General features: G+C 40.6%; 1 protein-coding gene across 2 annotated transcripts in view; it reads right to left on the bottom strand.

Annotated features, from left to right (window-relative positions):
• The window catches only part of LOC140202592 (fatty acyl-CoA reductase 1), a 176,144-nt gene that overhangs the window by 55,862 nt on the left and 97,897 nt on the right, over positions 1 to 22,385 (bottom strand). For both annotated transcript variants that reach the window (XM_072267632.1, XM_072267631.1), the window contains 2 exons: positions 14,127 to 14,293; positions 12,602 to 12,781 (listed from right to left, as the gene is read on the bottom strand). In XM_072267632.1, coding sequence (XP_072123733.1) covers positions 12,602 to 12,781; positions 14,127 to 14,293 — 347 coding nt within the window. The remainder of the gene's footprint in view (positions 1 to 12,601; positions 12,782 to 14,126; positions 14,294 to 22,385) is intronic.

Genomic DNA, 22,385 nt, shown 5'->3' on the forward strand with positions numbered 1-22,385 from the left:
GACCCCGGATAGACCACACTTGGAGTACTGTGCTCAGTTCTGGTCGCCTCACTACAGGAAGGATGTGGAAGCCATAGAAAGGGTGCAGAGGAGATTTACAAGGATGTTGCCTGGATTGGGGAGCATGCCTTATCAGAGTAGGTTGAGTGAACTCGGCCTTTTCTCTTTGGAGCGACGGAGGATGAGAGGTGACCTGATAGAGGTGTATAAATGATGAGAAGCCTTGATTGTGTGGATAGTCAGAGGCTTTTTTCCCAGGGCTGAAATGGTTGCCATAAGAGGACACAGGTTTAAGGTGCTGGGGAGTAGGTACAGAGGAGATGTCAGGGGTAAGTTTTTTTTACTCAAGAGAGTGGTGAGTGCGTGGAATGGGCTGCCGGCAAAGGTGGTGGAGGTGGATATGATAGGGTCTTTTAAGAGACTTTTAGATAGGTACATGGAGCTTAGTAAAATAGAGGGCTATAGGTAAGCCTAGCAATTTCTAAGGTAGGGACATGTTTGGCACAACTCTGTGGACCGAACAGCCTGTATTGTGCTGTAGATTTTCTATGTTTCTAGAACATACCCAAGTAGATACCAGTGGTATGTTTGTATGGGAACAGCTTGGATGGACACACAGATACTGGAAAACAGATCTTCACTGTTACAGCCAAAATGTTGTTTGAGATCACAGGCTTTGTTGTATCTAGTGCTTTCAGTCAGTTCTTCGTATTACGCAGAGTGAAGTGAATTGGCTAAAGACTGGTTTCTGTGATGAAAGAAAATGCAGGAGGATTTCTTCAAAAAGGGCTAGCACACTGAACTACTCCAGAATGACATATCTACTTTTTATTCGAAATTACAGGAGAGGAGTTTGGGGCATCACAATCCTCTTACATTTTATAACTGATTTCACCTGACTTTTCCTCAGTTTCTGGGCAAAGTTGGCTTTCTCAATAAAAGAACTGGTTACATTTTTAAACATCAGAAGATAGATATTTGGACTATTTCAAAGATGGAATGCTAGATGGCAGAGGCATAGTCAGATGGAAATAGAAAGCTCATTAAAGCATAAATTTTCTCACGGTACATTATTTTAATGAGTCAAATCAGTAAAACAATACACTAACAAAAAGATAAACAAAAATGCCAAACAAAAAAAAAATCATTGATTGCAATGTGCTGTTTTGTATTAAACTCAATTAATGGAAATTTTCCAACTCAGCCCTACTTTCCGGGCATCCCCACAGACTTTGGTGTGGTCCTGTATCTCATTTCTCTTGCAATTACCAAATGATCCAATCAAACCTTTCTCTAACTTCCAGGCAATCATTCAGAAGATCAGATAAGAAGCTTTTCTATGTTAGAAGCTGACTACTCCTTAGTTTTGTTCAAAATTTTGCTTCAGTAAAACAGAACCTGGTTGAGACTGTGTATAAGTCCTCGCAAAAGAAGAACTATGACAAACATGGGTTTGAGATTCCGAGTTTGTCAGACAAGAAAACACCAAACAGATCTGTAGCCAATTCTTGAACATAGAAAAATACAAAAGAACAGGTCATCGAGCCGAGCCCACTATGTATCTGCTAAAAAATTATCCCAAATTAATCCCATCTGCCTGCACACGTCCTATATCCCTCTATTCCTGTTCATGTGCCTATCTAAATGCCGCTATCATTTTTCCACAACCTTCCCTAGCAGTATCTTCAAGGCATCTACTACTTCATGTAAAAAAAAATCATGCTTCAAGCACCTCTCTTAAATTGTTCCCCTTTCACACCAATTCTAACAATGCTCTAATTCCGGGAATAAATCCTCTACACCTACTGGGGTGCCAGTATTTTAAGGATACCCAAGGTGCATGAAAGATAGCGAAGGAATCTGGCAAATATCAGTCATTATCTTATATTATAGCAGAGCAGATATACTAGACCAAGTAATTAACTCCTGCTTCCTTTCCTTTGCGCATCCATTTTAGATCTTTCTGCACAGGAAAATCTCCAATTTTCCACTGTCCATTTGTCCATAAATACTGATTGTTTAAGCATTTAACTCATTCATTGGTTTATAATATTTTTAATTCAAAAGTAAACTTCAATCATAATAAAAAAAACAAAAGAAAAAAGTGCAAAACTTTTACATTCATGGTCAGTAAGGAGGCATATTGTGAGCCAGGGATTCAGAATGCAAGTGAGATGTATGGCCAGAGCTTGGAGTTGGAGTAGGACTGCTTGTGTATTTCCCACTCCCTTTAAATTTACTGTATTTACTAGACAATTTATCATACTGATTTGTAAAGTGTAAGATAGTGAAAGAAAAGTGCATTCATGTACCAGTGGGAGTAACATTGAATAGCCTGAAAACCTGCTGGTCTGGCACTAAAGTTCTCAGGGTGCAAGAATTGCACTGTATTATGCTTTTGTCTGTTTGTTCCAATTCAAGTGTGACTACCTTAATTTATCCAGCAACTGGCTTTTAGTGGATGCACTTTGGAACAGAGGTAGTTGACACAGCAAAATAAAAACCGTTGTTTCATGATTGGAAAGGTGATTCTACAGATTTTAACCATTCACTTGTCGTAAAGTAGTTGGGTTAAAATGGGGAGTGGGTCTTAAAAAATCTTTTCAATTCTAGTAGGACTAGACAGAAGGTATGCAGGGTAAATGGTCAGGATTGTCCAGCGAGTCCAGAATCTGGAATCACAGCTTTCAGATGCCAGCTATGCATTTAAAACTGAAGTTAGAAATTTCTTCAGAGAGAAATGAACCACTGTAATTTTCTACTATAGAAAGCAGGTGACCAATATATTCAGGGAGAAGTTAGATATAATTTTAAAGCCATAGTGATCTGCGGATATAGGGAGAAACAGGGAATAGTCATAGTCATACTTTATTGATCCCAGGGGAAATTGGAAGCAGATGAGGAGACGAATTCATTGAATGGTGGAGCAAGACTGAAAGGACAAATAGCCTCCTCCATCTCCTTCATCCATGACTTCATTATTGCTTATTTACTTAATGTACATTTTTTTTTGCTCTTAATTGTTCCCTTTTGCCTATAAATTAAAGCAAGTCTCTTTCCTTACCCTTAGTTTTTCCCTTGCGTCTTTATTCATTCACAGAATCTCACAAGGGGCTAGTTAGCGGTTTTATTTTGGAAGAATGCATTTTTCCTGCACTATGGGAACTACTATTTTAAATGGTTCATTTTGTTGTCAATAATGTTACGTATTTTATCTTCACAAGTTCTATTCTTAGCTTCTCAAAATCAGCTTTTCCTAAATCTGTTAATCTGGTTAAGTTACATCCTTTGCTATCATTTTCTTCAAGATAGCTCTTCATAGTTTAACTTGAGCACCATGCAGCCCCTCCAAATAATTTACACTATGTGAACTGATTTATTATAGCTACTCTCAAAATGAGCAATTTCATTATTAAATGTACAGACAGCACAGAAAATAGCTTATAATGGTACACATGAAGATCACCGCAGGATTTCTGACATAGTGTGATCTGTAGCTGTGTGCAAGTCCAACAGTAATCATTGAGCAATCAAACTGATGGCTTCAATACAGAATCACTGAATAGATGCAGTCGACATATCAATGTTTAAGGACCTTGCACTTGCATCCTGGTGCTTAGATACCAGAATCAGGTTTAATATCACTGGCATATGTCGTGAATTTTTTTGATATGCGGCAGTAAATTTCAATTCCGAAATCTGACGGCAGAAGTGAAGAAGCTATTCCTGAATCTTTTTGTGTGTGTCTTCAGGTTCCTGTACCTCCTCCCTGATGAGAAGAGGCCATGTCCTGGGTGATGGGGTCCTTCATGACAGATGCTACCTTTTATGGCATTGCTCTTGAAGATGTCCTAGATACTGGGGATGTTTGATTTTGAGCTTCAGAACCTGCTGGAGCTCAAAGTCAATTCAGACCTTTTGTGAGCCAATGAAGTAGATACACCATTTTCATTCAAGGCAGTAATCCCACTAAAATGAAGTGTCTCGTAGCTCCAAGTCCAAGAACAAAGCAAGAAGTCAGATGTGTCCGTATCTAGCATCAAGCTCTTCCTGCATTTCCACACTACCTAAAACAAGTGCAAGCCTGAAATGCACATTGTGGCTAAACTGTGGCTTCCTACAGAACTCTTGGATAGCCATGAGCAGGATATAGCCCATAGATAATTTACAGAATGAAATGGAATTGTAAATACTGTGAAAGTGGCGAAGACCATAAGATATACGAGCAGAATTAGGCCCTTTTGGCCCATCAAGTCTGCTCCACCATTTCATCATGGCTGATCCAATTTTCCTCAGCCCTAATCTCCTCCCTTCCCCTCACCCCGTATCCTTTCATGTTCTGACTAATCAAGAATCTGTCAACCTCTGCCTTATATATACCCAAAGACTTGGCCTCCACAGCTTCCTGTAGCAAAGAATTCCACAGATTTACCACTCTGATTGCAGAAAATATTTTGCAAAATTGCAGTCCAGGCCATCTGGACATTGGAAACTACACTACAAAAGATGGTGGCTGCAGGCATCCCAAGAAAGGTGAACACAAATAGTGGGCTAAGTCAGGAACAATCCCAAGAACAATCCAGCTGCTTTTGAATATACAATATGTCACACTTTGAAAGGTAGCACTTCACAACAATATTTGTAGACAATAGCTTTCTAAATCTCCATCTGTGGTTAAAATTCTAGAAGGATTTTTGATAAACAGGTTACTTGCAGTTGCAGACAAAAACATTATAAAACAGAATATGCACGAGAGGGAATGCATTCAAGGTGAGAGCAGGCAAGCTTAAAGGAGATGTGTGGGGCAAGACTCCCAAACCCACCCCCCCCCACACACACACACACAGTAGTGGGTTTGAGTACCTGGAATGCGCTGCCAGGAGTGATAGGGGAAACAAATACATTTTAGATGCTCTTAGATAGGAACATGAATGTACAGAGAATGGTGGGATAGGAACATCGTGTAGGCAGAAGGAATGAGTTTAGTGAGGCGTTACATTACTCGTTTAATTATTTTGGTGCAATACTGTGGGCTGAAATATCTGTTTCTGTGCTGGACTGTTTTATGTTTGAAATGCCCCCTTTTGTCTTTTGTTAATCATAATCTCATGGATACTTATTCCAACAAGCGTCTGGAGAATGATTTGAGAATCAAACACCATTTCATGCCTCTATAAAGAGCCCTCTGTAATCAAGTTGCTCAGAATCAGATTTAATAGCACTGACATATGCTATGAAATTTTTGTTTTGTGGCTGCATAACAAACTATTACAGTAAGAAATATGTAAAAAAAAAATTAAATAACTAGTGCAAAAGTAGTGAGGTAGTATTCATGGGTTGGTCATTGTCTGTTCAGGAATCTGATTCCAGAGGCATGGCAGAGGGAAAGAAGCTGTTCCCAAAATGCTCAGTGCATCTTCAGGATCCTGTACATCCTCCGTGATGGTAGCAATGAGAAGAGGGGTCCTTTTTGAAGAATGCTGCCTTTTTTGAGGCATCACCTTTCGGAGATGTCCTTAATGCTGGGAAGGGGGGTGCCCATGGTGGAGCTGGGTGAGTCTCCAACCCTCTGCAGCGTTTTACAATCCTGTGAAGTGATCTCTCCGTACCAGAGAGTGAAGCAACCAGTAAGAAAGCTCTCCTCAGTACACCTTAGAAATTTGGGAGAATCTTTGGTGACAATATCAGGTCCCCTCAAACTCCTAACGAACTATGACAGCAACATGCCTTCTTTGTAATTACATCAATACTTTGGGCCCAAGACAGATTTTCACAGATGTCAACACCCAGGAACATGTAGTCGGTGTCAACTGTGGAATATTCATTTATATCTGAAGATGAATCCCTGAATACTGCCCAGTTCACTGATTCAAAGCAGTCCTGTAAGTGCTGCTCCACCTCCTTTGACCATATCTTCATGCTCCTCACCATTGCTGCTATGGTCCTCAGTCTCTGCCTGAACACCAGGAGTAGTACAGCCAGGTTACTGGACTTACCAAAGTGTGGGTGTAGGACAGCATGATAAGCATTCTTGATTGTGGTGTAATAGTGGTCAAGTGGGTTGGCTCTTCTGGTTCCACAAGGGATATGCTAGTGGTAGTTGGTCAGACTTATAACTAGCCCTGTTGAAATCCCTGGCAATAATCAGGAAGGCAAGGCATGTACAATTTCTTGACTGTTGATCATGCTGCTCAGCTCCTCCAATGTCTGCCTGATGTCAGTCAGGGTGGAATGTACATCGTTAACACAATGATGACAGAAAACCCCCTTGACAAATAAAATGGATGACACACAAGATGCTCCAGGTTGGGTGAGCAGGACTGAGACAGAACTGCATTGTCTACACTACAATGTTAATGACACAAACGCCACCCCTTCTATCTTTAAGAGACTCCGCTGTCCTGTTCAAGCAGAGGATGAAGAATGCTGAGCTGAGCTATGTTTCCATGAAACAAGGGACCCGGCAGTCCCTCATGTCCCTTTTGTTCTCAGAACTTCATTTTCTAGAGACTACACATTAGCAAAGAAGATGGTAGGGAGCGAAGGCGTCAGGGCCCTGCATTTCAATCTTGCTGCCCAGCATGTTGTCAGTGTTTCCTTGTCCTTAAAGGGAAACTGCACTGGTGACTAGAGTCTGCAGTTTCGAGTCCACCAATTTTGAGGATCGATGGATTTTTTTGTCTTAAAACAAAGTTGTTTATTGAAGTACCCATGGCTGTGACTCTGGATTTCAGCTGTAGTTGTTCTAAATCAGAATATTTGATGAGTCCCTTCGGAGCTGCATGCAAAGAGTCACCACTTTCCAGCGTCATCTTCGAACTTGGCTCATAATGATAAACAGGTTGATTTTTTTTTAAAAAATGGAAATTGACAATGTCCAATCCTGGTTTTGTGAGAAAATTGAATGTATTGGATTAAAACAAGAGGCAAATCCAACAGGATATATGTAGTTACACCAAAAACCCAGAGTTTAGCAAAATAATTGGCTTAATTGGGCAGTGTGAGTAAAAGCTTTTTTCTCCAGAGTAGTCATCATCTGGAATTCACTGTTCATAAGGGAGGTAGGAACATAATCAGTGTCAAGAGAATTTGGTAAGGAATAATATATTACAAAGAAATCCAGCTCTGTGAGGGGCATACCCCTCCCCATCATCGCAGATACCTTTGAGAGACAGTGCTTCAAGAAGGTAGCATCCACCATTAAGTATCCTCACCTTCTGGGATATGCCCTCTTCTCATTACTATCACTGGCGAGAAGGTCCAGGAGCCTGAAGACCCACATTCAAATATATATATACACATACACACACACATATACATACATACACACACACACACATATATATATATATAATATACACATACATACACCCACATGTATATATCCCCCAAGTTCCTGGGTGACATGTCCTGTAAATTGATGATGCAGTTCCCAGCAGTCTGCAGACAACACGTACACACAATCCAGCTTGTCATTCCATCAATTAAACACTGGAAGGCAGCACCCAACTGAGCATAGACGCCATGTTACACTGCCCTCCGGTGTCTCCTCTCCTGGACTATATCAACAGGCAAGCCCACAGCTTGGGGCCTAGTCCTCACTACAACTGAGGCCATGCAGCTCCCTGCTATCTGTCATACCACTAAACAAGAGAAACCAGCCTGGGGCACCTTACATTATCAATATTCACCAGGTTCTTTCGATCACAAGAGAAACATCCAAGACAATTGCCTACGGTTGCACTACAGCCAACTTTCACTCACCAACTCCAATGCCTTCCTGTAACAAGCAGCAACATGGTCTGCTCCAAGGCCAGTTCCTCCGACAACAAGCAGCTCACTGATGGGGTAGATTACAGTACCCAAAGTTCTTGGAGCCCAGCATTGTATTGTGATCGTAAGAAAGACATTTAAAAAAGCAATACCTTTGGTTGGCCCCGAGGCGCCGCTGCGTTAGACAGCACCGCCATCTTTCTTTGATTTTATATTATTCATTCTTGTAGTCTATGATAATTTTAAGTCTTTGAAATGTGGCACTGCTAGAAAACATCACCTCCTCAGACAAATGGTTTTACCATCTTTTGTAGTAATCCTATGTCTTCATTTTTTCCACTATTAACAAACAATATACAAAACTTCGATTGCAGAACAGTTTTCCTCATAACAACGGTAACAATTCTCCTTGACCCCAAATGTTATTCAGACATGGGAGTCTCTAAAAGGCCTACATTTTAATTTTGGTTATAGTACTTGTACAATCAACTGTGAATAACAAACATGCAGAATAACATTTAGCGTTTTGCTTCTGCACCAAGATCTTGGTGGGGGTGGGGAAAGCAAGAATGTTAAAATTGTTACATTTTCAAACCTGGCTCCAATTTACTACACCCAACTTGCAACTTTAACCGAGTCTGGAAATCTCAGTCAGTGACAGTAAGATCCAACTTAGCTTCATTTTAATAACATTTTTGCTATACATGCCTTAAATTCCCAGACCTAAATAAATCGAGAGAAATGGGATCCAAGAGGTGAGGACCTTTCCATACTATAGTTAGGTCAGATGCCCACTTTCAAATAATTTTGAAACTAATACATATTACTGCCACCAGTAAGAGGAAACTTGTTCATCAGTTACCAACAGTCACAATTAGATTTGCTGGATGTTCAAGAGGACGGCAATTAGTAGGCAGAATTTAAATTCAGACTCCTTAATAATTTGAAGCATTGCATTAATCAACTCATTAAGTTCACTATATAGATAGATATGGTGCTTGGTATCACAGATGTACTGCAAATTTTAAATAGACGATGCAGTCTATTGCTAACATTAGATATCTCATTGGCAGGTTCTCAGAGGCAGGCAGAGCAATTTGAAAAATGATATGCTATTCCTTTCCTTGTTCTGCAGAGTTTGGAAGTACATACGAGTTAGAGTAATGCAGCATATATACAAGCCCTTTGGCCCATCTAGTCCATGCTGACCCATTATTCTTCCTATACCACCAACAAATAGCCCTCCATACCCCTTCTATATATGTACTTATCTATATTCTCTTAAATGTTGAAATCGAACCTGCATCCACCACATCCAATGGCAGCTTGTTCTATACACTCACTACCCCGACTGAAAAAGTTTTTCCTTGTATTCCCCGTAAACATTTAACCTTTCATCCATAACTCATGACTCCTAGTTCTATTCTCACCCACAGTCAGTGGAAAAAGCCTGCTTGCATTTACCCTAAGTGTACTCTTCAATTTTATATGCATCTATAAAAACCTACCCCTCATTGTCCAACACACTAGGGAATAAAGTCCTAAATGGATTGATTGAAGAAGCTGAAATTGTTCTACTAAGAGAAGGGCAAAAAGACATCAGATAGAAGTGTTTAAACTCTAGGGAGATTTACACAGTAAGCAAAAATATACCATTGCAAAGCCAACAATCACCAGAGAGAATAGATTTATGATAAAACCTGGGAACTGAGGAAAAATCTTTTTGTGCATGAAGTAATCCAGGAGGATGCCAGGAAGCTTTGAATGTCCTGGTCAAGAGGGAACTGGATAAATAATTGCTAGAAAAATAATTGTAAAGATATGGAAAGACAGCAAAGGGAATCACCTTAATAGGATCACTCAACAAAAGGACAAATGCAGATTTGATGAGCCAAATGGCCTATTTCTAGACTGCTTTACTCTGTAACTGGAATGACAAGCATGGGTTTAGGAATCTTATAATTTTTTTTTAAGTCCCACTTGGCTTGTCATTCTTACCTACATCTGCCAATTAAAACTGTTTGCTTATTCCCAAGAGTGGCTACTGACCGCATTTACCCTTGTGACTAATGTAAGTCATTTGGAATGTTAATTCATTGCCTGACTCGTACATTACGAGAAGCTTTCTGATGGTGTGAGAGCTCTGATCAATGCTGTGCCTGCACATTTAAAAAATTTTTAAACAGTACATTTAATTTCACTGAGACACATCAAATCCAAGGCCAAAAATATACAAGACCTTACGAGGGGTGAATGACAAGTTTCTGGTTTAAGGTAGAAGGAATCAATTTTAGAAAACCTAGCACATTTATTTTTCAACATAGTCCCCTCCTACATTTACACACTTAGTCCAGCCGTCGTGGAGCATACAGATCTTGGACCTCCAGAAAGTGTCCACAGCAAGGGTGATTGATAAGTTCGTGGCCTAAGGTAGAAGGAGATTAGTTATTAACTTCAAACCTTCTGCATATTCACTCACTCAGAGTTAACTCATCTCCTTCTACCGTAGGCCACAAACTTATCAATCATCTGTTATTTATTTATTTATATACACGCACATTCTTTTTCTCTCTCTTCTTTTTCTCCCTCTGTCCCTCTCACTATACCCCTTGCCCATCCTCTGGTTTTTCCCCCCTCCCCCTTTTCTTTCTCCCTAGGCCTCCTGTCCCATGATCCTCTCATATCTCTTTTGCCAATCAACTGTCCAGCTCCTGGCTCCATCCCTCTCCCTCTTGTCTTCTCCTATCATTTCGGATCTCACTTTCAAATCCCTTACTAGCTCTTCTTTCAGTTAGTCCTGATGAAGGGTCTCGGCCTGAAACATCGACTGTACCTCTTCCTAGAGATGCTGCCTGGCCTGCTGCCTTCACCAGATTCTGCAGATGCTGGAAATCCAGAGCAACACACAAAATGAAGGAACTCAGCTGGTCAGGCAGCATCTATGGAGGGGATTAAAGAGTTGATGTTTCAAGCAGAGATCCTTCTTGTGGACAATATTAATAAATTTTGACACCAGAATTCATGAATGAAGGGATTACCTATAAAATTTATCTGTGAATTAGTGATTTCACATAAGTCACGAATATAACATGGCTTTGCATGAAAAGATCCCAGAATCAGAGCTCATGCTGAGATAGAAACCTGTTAAGAACAGAGAGTGGGGTGTAATCTACCCACGTAGTTTCCAATAGAGAAGTCGTGGACAAAGCTTAAGACCACATACCTTATCCTGACTTCAAGGCTTTGTATCTGAAGGAGTTATTAAACTCCACTGATTATTCTATGCATTAGTCACACAAACAAAACTATTAATATTTGCAGTATCAGTAACATGGGGAAAATCATTTCACAATAATATGATTTGAATTAATCATATGTTTTAGCATTCTTATTAAACTTTTAATCAGTGGCTTTTAAAAAAATCTTGTGGCTTGATGACATCACTACAGCAGACATTTGGACAGATGAAAATTTTTCCTACTTTCAGAATGGCAAAAACTATGTAGACAACCCTTTAGCATAACGCATGACAGTTTCTGTGCAAATATAAAAACGTGGGGAAATTTAATATCAACAAACCTGATCTTTTGCATGGAATTTAAGGTAGTGGCAACTAATTGGATATTCATATTGTTTGTGTCTGGATGTGTCCAAACCATCAAGTCAAAAGGTAACAATTCTAGGCATGCAGAACAGATGCTAAAACTATGGTATTTGGCACGTCAAACCAAGAGCAGAATACCATAAATTTTGAAAATTTGACTATCACATTATTTTCTGTTTTATTTCAAGTATCTTGAAAATACTTCTCAAAACTCTAATGCAAAATTCACCATCATATAAATCCTATGTAAACAGCATGTTACGCCACAATCACACTTTATGCAATAATTTAAAATCAGACCAGACTTTATTCAGAGCATAAAGTCCTCAATTTTCATTTTGGATTCTCTCTTGTCTGTTCTGACATGGAACATACAGGTAGCATCCAATACCATGCAAAGTAATCCTGTAAGCAACCTCTACAATTTTCATTCAGGCATGTGTTCTCTGCATTGCCAACAGGTTAATCAAACATGAAAAGGTTCTCAGAGTCAGTGTAATATTTGGGGAGGAGACCATCACTGGAAAACCTTTATGGTGGGTACTTAACTGGTTCTGTTTTACATCCCTAATTCTGGTGAGCTCTCATTTGTACCCAAGCTTATGATCCTAGTCCAAAATCCCCTCCCATTGAAAATGGACTGAACCAGACCACCACGTAGTAACCTGTCAGCCTGACTCACAAATACACCTCCTGAACATTACACCAGCCCACAACCTTCAACTTACACCTCTGTATAATGATTATACCTCTGACTACAAACCACATCCCGTTAACTACTGATCACACTGTTCAGACACCTATTATACCCTCCGGCTACCCCATTAACGATAATGCTTCAACAACTATTAGTTACACTTTCTAAGTACGGATATCCCATTGTCTGCCAACTCTACTCTCCGACCACTATTACATTCTCTGACCACCAGTCTCATTCAAACACAGATTGCACTCTCCCTTTCGGTAAATTCACTTTTAATTTGTCTCTTTCCCTTAACATATTTCTGAGATATACCTTTTGTCATCGATTGGGCTTTATCATCTTTCAGCCACCACCACCAGCATTTTTGTCATTTAGTTTCTCCTAGGGTACAGTACATCATTGACCTTCCCTTTTGTTCTCTCCGTCCCTCCCTTTTATCTACAGCTCTCAATTTTCACACAGTTGACAGGGGAAAAAAGGAGGGGAGGAGTGGATTAATAACAAAGCTATAAAAGACTTACTCTAAAGAGTCAATGAGTTTCTTTGGCTCTACAGCTGGAGGGTAGATGACCTCATCAACATGGTTGCGGTTGCAGTTGGCATAAGCAGTGGAGATGTGGATGAAGGCGTCAAGCTTCTGCATCTGTCGGGCCAGCACCAAGAGCTGCTGTGTGGCCACCACGTTCAACTGGAGGGCATGTCTGCACAACACGAGAGAAAGGAAAGTAGGATCATTGACTGGAATAATTCATTCTCAAATTAGGGAAATAATTGCACACTATAATTCAAAACATAGGATTTTATATTCTTGGCAGTTACAGGGACTCATAACATGCAATTTTATGCTTAATTATATAAAAAATAACAGAGCTCAGTGGATTTGTCAAATTAATAGCAGCTTGGACAAACTTGAGGTAGCTTTCTCAGAACGGAAGCTAAGGGAAGGGGTGGTAATGAAAGCAGATATGATAGTGGTGTTCAAGGGTTGTTTAGACAGGCATACAAATATGCAGGAGATGAAGGGATTTGGATCATGTGCAGGCAAAGTTTAATTTGGCATGATACTCGGCACAGGTTCCTTGGATTGAAGAGCCTATTTCTGTGCTGTATTGTTTTATGCGATAAAACTCTGAAATGGCTGATCTATTCTCAATTTAGTAAAATGGAATACAGGGTGCACAGCACTGCTAACAATGCAAGTTTAATCCCTTTATCTCATTTCAAATATAATTTCTGTTGCACTGCTATGAAGAATCAAGGGCTTAACTTTGAAATACTGGAGTGTGAACTATCACAATAAGCTTTTAACAACTGGGTGAAGAGCAGTATTAGTAGAAACCTTGAAGCTGAATGAAAAGAAAGCACTCATTATCCTACAATAAATGATCTGTTGCACTTCTTGTGTTCCCGTTTTGAGAAGTTTGAGGCCAGAAACAGTTGCTTTTCTCAATCCATAACCGGAAGAGGGAAAAGCCTGCTTTAAATTCTATACTATTATTTTAATCAATTTTGCTAAAGAGATCTTGTAATGATAAATTATGCTAATAACCATGTTATTTTCCTCACTAAAATGTGGAAGTGTTGATTTCAGTTAAAAAATGCACAAACTTCCATGATTTATTAAACCTTGGAATTGTTCTGATAACCTTTAGTGTGCAAAATATCAGTGTTGTACACAATATCTTCCAATTAATAAGATCAGATTTTCTCTGGTATTGCTAAATCATATCATGAAGTAAATCTAGTTTAGAAGGTTCTTTAGCAGCATTAATTGTTCTTTATTTTTATGAGACTATTAGGTGAAATTATCTTAAAAGTAGACCAGAAAGATTACACTGATAAGGTAAAGTATCCCACACAAGAGTTCGGGGAAAAATACAAGAAACAGAGCAAAAAAATTAAACTTAATTATTATCAGGGTTATAAACAGCAACAACAGAAAACTGTATGCAAAGTTAATTATCTGTACCAAATAATGGTAAACAGAAAAAAGCAGATATTAATAAAATATAACTCTTTGACAGGAAAGTTATTCTGGGGACATACTTCAAAGGCTCATCAAATCGTATGGTGGCCGCACAGTGGAAGATTATATTAATGCAGGAGAGCAATCGTTCGGTGTCTTCTGAGCTGATTGCCAGATTAGGTTGCATCAGCTCACTGCAAATAGGAATAATCTTTTTCTGGAAGTCTTCTCTCACCCTATCAAACAGCTGCAAAGAAAAACAGATTAAAACAATTCATTTCAATCTTATCTCACAAACACAATCCTGTGTACTCTAAATATCAGAAATTTAAAAAATGCTGTAAGTACATAAAATCAGGCAGTATCTGTAGAGAGGGAAACAGTTAATCTGTTGGACTGATGATCTTTCATCAGTTGACTGAGTTGAAAGGTTAATTTTCTTCTCATGACCCCTAAATTCCAGGTAGACTGCCTGAGTTTTCTTATTTATAATCATCTCTAGTTTTGACATCCGTATTCTTTGATAACCTATTGAATTTCTTTTCAAGTACAAATCACCAGTGCAGTTTGTTACTGGGCACAGCTATTTAGAAACCTGGCTTTGGGATGAGTTGGACGTAACTGGTTAAAAGCACGTCGGTACTGAATGGAATTAGTGTAAGAGCAAGAAAATACAGATGCTGAAAATCTTAAATAAAAATATGAAATACTGGAAAAATTCAGCAGGTCAAACAGCATGTTTGAAAAGAGAAACCAGTTCTAGGTCTGTTAATTCTGATAAATATCCCTCACATTCAGCCTGATGTGCTGAATGTATTCAACATCTTTTGATATTTATGGCTGGAGTTGTATCATTAATTGGAGCAGCTCTTTCAGTTCTGTTTGTCAGTGTTCTTTGGACGAGATTGTCATTTTTGCATTAAATATACCCAAAACCAGAAGATAATGAAAACCTGGAAACAGGTTTTAATTTTCCAAAACAAATCTGCTTCACTATGTGATGAGAAAGCTCAAAATCTTAATACACCAAAAACAAATCAATAAGCATTCAGATAGCCTAAAAACAAACTTCTTTAGAAAAGAAATAAACTCACAGCTTCAATAGAAAATACAAGTCCTTTATTTCTTTGCCCTTTAAGTTATAAAGGACTGAATCCGTGCTTGCTCTCGCCCACTCATTCTTCTCATCCCACAGAAGATTTTTCTTTTTACTGTGTGGTCCTAGAGATCCAAATGACTCCATGTAACACTGGTGTGGCTGTGCCACAAAGCAGAGCACTTCATGTGTAGTAATTAGGTTTCAACCGGTGGATACCGAGCATTATGCTGAAATCTGGATCAAAATAAACCAGCAGGTCAAGCACATGTGCAGAGGCAAAGGGATAGTTGGCATTTCAGGTAAAGTGCAACAGGATCTAATGACTACATTTTGCTGTCTGGATTTGCAGTACTCTGTCCCTACTAGTTCCAATTTTCCTAATGTAAAAGACTGAAAACAAAAACTGAAAAATATCTGGGAAGACAAAGCCCTTTCATCTTGGGTAATTCCACAATATTGAGGCTGATTTGCTCCCATTCCAACTTTGTGGCTTCTGATATGACCAATATTTCATCTTTTCTCTCTTTATGGATTTTTTAAGATGCTTTGTTGGTTTTTAAAAGCTTCCCAATCCTCTACCTTTCCAGTAATTTGAACAATATCATGTACCCTATCTATTGTTTTCATGCTCTCTTTGACTTCCCTTGTTAGTCACGGTTGCCTCATCCTCACTTCAGAAAACTTCTACATCTCTAGGATGGGATCTCTAAATTTTTCCTCAGCAACACTAGCCATTGTTGCTCTGCTGCCATTCCGGCTAGTGTCACCTTCCAATCAACTTTGACTAGCTCCTCTCTGGTGCCTCTGTAATTCTCTTTACTCCATTGGAATACCAATACATTTGACAATCTTCTTCTAAAACTGCAGGGTGAATTCTACCATATTATGATTCCTGCTGCCCAAGGGGTCCTTTACCTTAAGCTTCCTAATCAAATCCGGATCTTTACACAACATCCAATCCATAATTGCCGTTCCCTGAGCTCAACCACAAGTTACACTAGAAAGCAATCTCACTGGCATTCTACAAATTTCCTCTCTTGGGATCCAGCACCAACTTGATTTTCCCCCAGTCTACTGCATATTGAATCCCCCACGATTATCACAATACTTCCCTTTTTACATGCCTTTTCTATCTTCCATTGTAACTTGTAGCCCAATCCTACCTACTGTTCAGAGATCTGTAAAAAAAAACTCCAAGCCTTTTTATTCTTGCAGTTTCTTAATTCTACATCTTCAAACCCTATGTCACCTCTAAGGATTTGATTGCATTTTTTTTTAAAAAACAAGCCACCCCACCACCACTGCTTATCTGCTTGTCCTTTCAATACAATGTGTATCCTTGGAATATTAAGCTCCCAACTATGATCTTCTTTCGGCCATGACTCACAACATCATACCTGCCAAACTCTAAAGGAGGGAAGGAGAAGATGGCGACGCGACGAAGTGTGCACGGCCGCTCCGAAATGATATTGTATTTGTAAGTAGGGGTTGTGCACAATCCTGATTTGATAGAGAGAGATGTGAGAAGCACGGAGGAACAGAAGTTTCTCCAGATGAAATGCCTGCTTCGCTGCCGTTGCTACTGTGCGATTGAGAATCTCTGGAGGGGCAGGCCCCAGATCCTCGGCTTTGCCTATTGCCTGTTCCTGGGGCCGGGGTCGAAGCACTCGGCATTGATGGTGCTCGCTGTCGGAGGGCTGGTCGGAGGCTGGAAGTTTTCGGACGGATTCAAGAGTCGGCTGTGGTTGGGTGCTTCCAAGGTGCTGCATCTGCAAGTTTGTGGCGCTGGAAGTTCATGGCAGGAAGAGAGTTTCTCTTCCTTCTACCATCTGCGCGAGATGATGGGACTTTCGAGAGACTTTGAGACTTCTTTTTTTTACCGTGCCCATGGTCTGTTCTTTATCAAATTATGGTATTGCTTTGCACTGTTGTAACTATATGTTATAATTATGTGGTTTTTGTCAGTTTTTTAGTCTTGGTTTGTCTTGTGTTTCTGTGATATCATTCTGGAGGAACATTGTATTATTTCTTAATGCATACATTACTAAATGACAATAAAAGAGTACTGCGTAATCTAATCTAATCTAAATCCTCCACGTAATCATCAACCTTATATTTGAATGCACGCAGTACACAGAACACTCTCAGTCCTGTATTCATCACTGTTTTTGATTTTAACTCATCCTGCTGACTGCAATTTAACCCTACCGCCTGCCTGTTCTTCCTCAGTCTCACTACACATAACATCTACTTGTATACCAACTATTCCAACCTCAGCTCCATCACTCCATTCCCATCCCCCTGCCAAATTAGTTTAAACCCTCCTCCACAGCTCTAGCAAAACTACCCACAAGGATATTGGACTCCCTCGGGTTTACGGGTAATCCATCCCTTTTGTACAGGTTATGCCTTCCCTTGAAGTGATCCCAATGATTCAGAAATCTCGACCTTGCCTCCCTCGCATCAATTCTTCAGCCACACATTTATCTGCCAAATCATCCTATTCACTGGCATATGGCAACAATCCTGAGATTGCCACCCTGGAAGCACTGCTTTTCAGCTTTCTGCCCAACTCCCTATACTCTCTCTTCAGGACCTCCCTGTTCCTACCCATGTCTTTGGTACTAATATGTACCACGATTTCCAGCTGTTCACTCTCGTCCTTTGTCTCCGACCATGGAACCTGGGAGGCAACATACCATCTAGGTGACTCTTTCATGTCCACATAATCTGTTTTCTGCTCCTCTGACTTTTGTCAAAAAGCAGTGTGGTATATTGGGACAATATAGTGCAGAATCATTGTCACATGAACAAAGACGCAAAGCTCATCCCTTCATACACTGCATTAAACAAGTTGATAATGGCTTGGAGGTCAACGTGCATTTGAGACTTGCTCAAAGGCAAACATTAAATTCATACTGCAAGTTGTCTGATGAGATACAGGTAAAGTTGGTTCTGCACCGTTACAGCTAAAGGTGAAACAGCCTTCAATTAGTTCTGAAGAAAAACTCCACACCCACAGTAATTTTGTTGAAGATGAAACTTTATGGAGAGGAAGAAAAAGTTGAGACAATGAAGCAAACTTGCTTCAGGTTGGCCCTGTTCGAGGTGTTTTGGTTAGGATCATTGGGGCATGCCCTCAAGCAGCAAACATGGAGACTAAATTTCTGTGAGCTGGTGAATTTGCGCAGAAGATCAGCAGGCTGAAAAAAAAGAAACATATATTGTTTGGTTTTGCTTCCTGAATTTCACATCAAAGGGGCATGTAACAAGATGAAGCAGGAGCCATTCAGCAGTTATGCACAGGCAAACAGTCTGCTCTCTCAATGCAGTACACGTATTAAAAGTTTATTGGCTAGTTCAGGGCATTTTAAAACTAAACATGTTTGGAGTAATATTAAAGATTGCAAAAATATAATTAATAATGAAAAACAAATTAAAATACTAACAAAGAATAAAATAACAAATCATTCTGGCCCCTTTCCTCAGTATGTCAGTAGGATGCACAAAAGTCCCAGACATGCTGAGCTGCAAGTGGCTGACTGCCTGTGGTTCCCTTCAGAACTGCCAGCTAATAGTCAATGGCTCGGTCTGCTGTTCATTTTAACACAGAACACCAACCAGTTGTATTCTGTCCTATCACTTAATTTGGAAGGTGCTACAATGATACTACTTATGAGATTAACAACAGTGAGCATGCAATGTTTAAAATAATTAAATTAGCAATAAAGTTTTTAAATGAACTGAGATATCTGACAGGTCAAATCTTTAAACATTTTTGCTGGAATAGAATGTTTCAGAAGAACCACAGATACAGCAGCGCGCGCGGCCTCTCGGGTGAATGATATCTGTAATCTGTCAAGTAGGGGACCGTGCACAATTCTGATTTGATGGAGACAGACGTAAGAGTACGGAGGAACATCTGGAAAACTTCTGAAATGCCCGCTTCGTTGCCGCTGCTACTGTGTGGTAACCGGAATCTCTGGAGCAGAAGGCCCCGAATCCTCGGCTTTGCTTGTTTCAGCGGCCGGGGCTAGGTCGAAGGCGCTCGGCAGAGGATGGGGCTCAGGAGGCTGTATCGGAAGGGCTGATCGGAGGCACGAAGTTTTCGGACGAACGGACTCAGTGTCGGCTGTGGTCGGCCGCTCCCAAGGCATCGGCAATTGTCGGTGCCTGGAGGTTTATAGCAGGGAGTTTCTCCCTTTTGCCGCCGCTATCGGGGACTCGGGGACTTTCAGACTATTTTTACCGTGCTCATGGTTTGCTCTTCATCAAATTATGGTATTGCTTTGCATTGCTGTAACTATATATTATAGTTATGTAGTTCTGTCAGTGTTAGTCTTTGGTTTGTCCTGTTCTCTGTGATATCACTCCGGAGAAACATTGTATCATTTCTTAATGCATGTATGCATTTCTAAATGACAATAAAAGAGGACTGAGTGTTCTCATAATCTAATCTATGTCAGAACAAACCATGATACCTAATCACTCCACCAGCCTCCGGGTCCAACATATTATTCTCCGTAACTTCCGCCACCTCTAATGGGATCCCACCACTAAGCACATCTTTCCTTCCCCCCCTCTCTCTGCATTCCACAGGGATCGCTCCCTACACAACTCCCTTGTCCATTCGTCCCCCCCATCCCTCCCCACTGATCTCCCTCCTGGCACTTATCCGTGTAAGCGGAACAAGTGCTACACATGCCCTTACACTTCCTCCCTTACCACCATTCAGGGCCCCAAACAGTCCTTCCAAGTGAGGCAACACTTCACCTGTGAGTCGACTGGGGTGATATACTGCGTCCGGTGCTCCCGATGTGGCCTTTTATATATTGGCGAGACCCGACGCAGACTGGGAGACCGCTTTGCTGAACATCTACGCTCTGTCCGCCAGAGAAAGCAGGATCTCCCAGTGGCCACACATTTTAATTCCACATCCCATTCCCATTCTGATATGTCTATCCACGGCCTCCTCTACTGTAAAGATGAAGCCACACTCAGGTTGGAGGAACAACACCTTATATTCCGTCTGGGTAGCCTCCAACCTGATGGCATGAACATCGACTTCTCTAACTTCCGCTAAGGCCCCACCTCCTCCTCGTACCCCATCTGTTACTTATTTTTATGCACACATTCTTTCTCTCACTCTCTTTTTTCTCCCTCTGTCCCTCTGAATATACCCCTTGCCCATCCTCTGGGTCCCCCCCCCCAGTCTTTCTTCCCGGACCTCCTGTCCCATGATCCTCTCGTATCCCCTTTTGCCTATCACCTGTCCAGCTCTTGGCTCTATCCCTCCCCCTCCTGTCTTCTCCTATCATTTTGGATCTCCCCCTCCCCCTCCAACTTTCAAATCCCTTACTCACTCTTCCTTCAGTTAGTCCTGACGAAGGGTCTCGGCCTGAAACGTCGACTGCACCTCTTCCTACAGATGCTGCTTGGCCTGCTGCGTTCACCAGCAACTTTGATGTGTGTTACCTAATCACTTAAAGTACAATTATAAAAAGGACACATACTGGCAGTCAGCTAGTCTACCCTTCAACATATAAAAACACAGTGTTCTGCCAATATTTCAACATTATTTGTGATTAATAGATTTGTATTACCGAGGGACTGAGTCATCACAATTGCGTTCACCAGCAACTTTGATGTGTGTTGCTTGAATTTCCAGCATCTGCAGAATTCCTGTTGTTTGCATCACAATTACTAATGGAGTTCAATTCCAGGCTAAAGTGGAATGATATCAAAACGTTTTCAAATGAGTGGCAAGGACAATGTTGATGGCAGTTGAACACAGAGAAGCAGCAAAATTAGCTAAAATGCATGAGGCAGATAAAAATGGAAGCAACGCCTCTTCAGTGAAATTACAGAATTTGTATGTAGGGGTGGGAAAGGGGAAATAAGAATTTTTTTAACTGAAGACACCGTGTTGGATACTCAAGTTCCAGCCAAGTTCCTCTGGTTAAAGTAGAGGCAACAAACTTAAGCTAAGAATGTAAACTATTTCACTCTAAAGATGTTTCTTCAACTGAGTGTTTCCTGCATTTTATTTTTCAACATCCAGAATATTTTGCATTTCTCAATTACAATTTCTCAATTCTTATAACAGAAAAGCGCAGTTACCCATTAAAAAAACAAACTCTATTTGTTTATAACGGCAGGTGCTGAGGAACACACAGCAAGATGAAGTGCAATAAACAAAGGATGTATGATTAGCCAACAGGAGAAATACGAAAGTGCAATTACTCAAAATGATGCAGAATTTATTAAATCCAGTTGATCGAATGCTATGAAACCGCTGAGCACTAACAGGAACATCAACAAAAAGCTGGAGGTATTCCTACTCGTTGCCCCTTGCCAGTCAATCTATTCTAGTGTCTTTCCTGTAATACCATGAGCTTTTATCTTGTTTAGCAGTCTCATGTGTGGCACCTTGTTAGAGGCCTTCTGAAAATTCAAGTAAACAACATCCACTGCCTCACCTTTGTCTATTCTGCCTGTTATTGCCTCAAAGAATACTAATAGATTTGTTAGGCAAGGTTTCCCCTCAAGGAACTCATGCTATTTTTGGCCCATTTTATCTTGTGCCTCCAAGTACTCTGAATCCTCATCCTTAACGATGAACTCTAAACATCTAGCTAACCACTGAAGTCAGGCTAACTGGCTTATAATTTCCCTACTTTTGCCTCCCTCCCTTCTCCCTCCCCTGCTCTGCTGGGGGAGAAGCTGACAGCGATGCAGTTGGATGCTTTCCTGGTGTCATGGATTCTTGATTACCTGACTGGCAGACCACAGGATGTGTGCTTGCAACACTGTGTGTCCGACAGAGTGATCAGTAGCACTGGGGCTCCACAGGGGACTGTCTTGTCTCCCTTTCTCTTCACCATTTACACCTCGGACTTCAACTACTGCACAGAGTCTTGTCATCTTCAGCAGTTTTCGGATGACTCTGCCATAGTTGGATGCATCAGCAAGGGAGACGAGGCTGAGTACAGGGCTATGGTAGGAAACTTTGTCACATGGTGTGAGCAGAATTATCTGCAGCTTAATGTGGAAAAGACTAAGGAGCTGGTGGTACACCTGAGGAGAGCTAAGGTACCAGTGACCCCTGTTTCCATCCAGGGGGTCAGTGTGGACATGGTGGAGGATTACAAATACCTGGGGATACAAATTGACAATAAACTGGACTGGTCAAAGAACACTGAAGCTGTCTACAAGGAGGGTCAGAGCCATCTCTATTTCC

Source organism: Mobula birostris, chromosome 9 (assembly GCF_030028105.1).
Source record: "Mobula birostris isolate sMobBir1 chromosome 9, sMobBir1.hap1, whole genome shotgun sequence".
In the NCBI taxonomy this organism is placed as follows: domain Eukaryota; kingdom Metazoa; phylum Chordata; class Chondrichthyes; order Myliobatiformes; family Myliobatidae; genus Mobula; species Mobula birostris.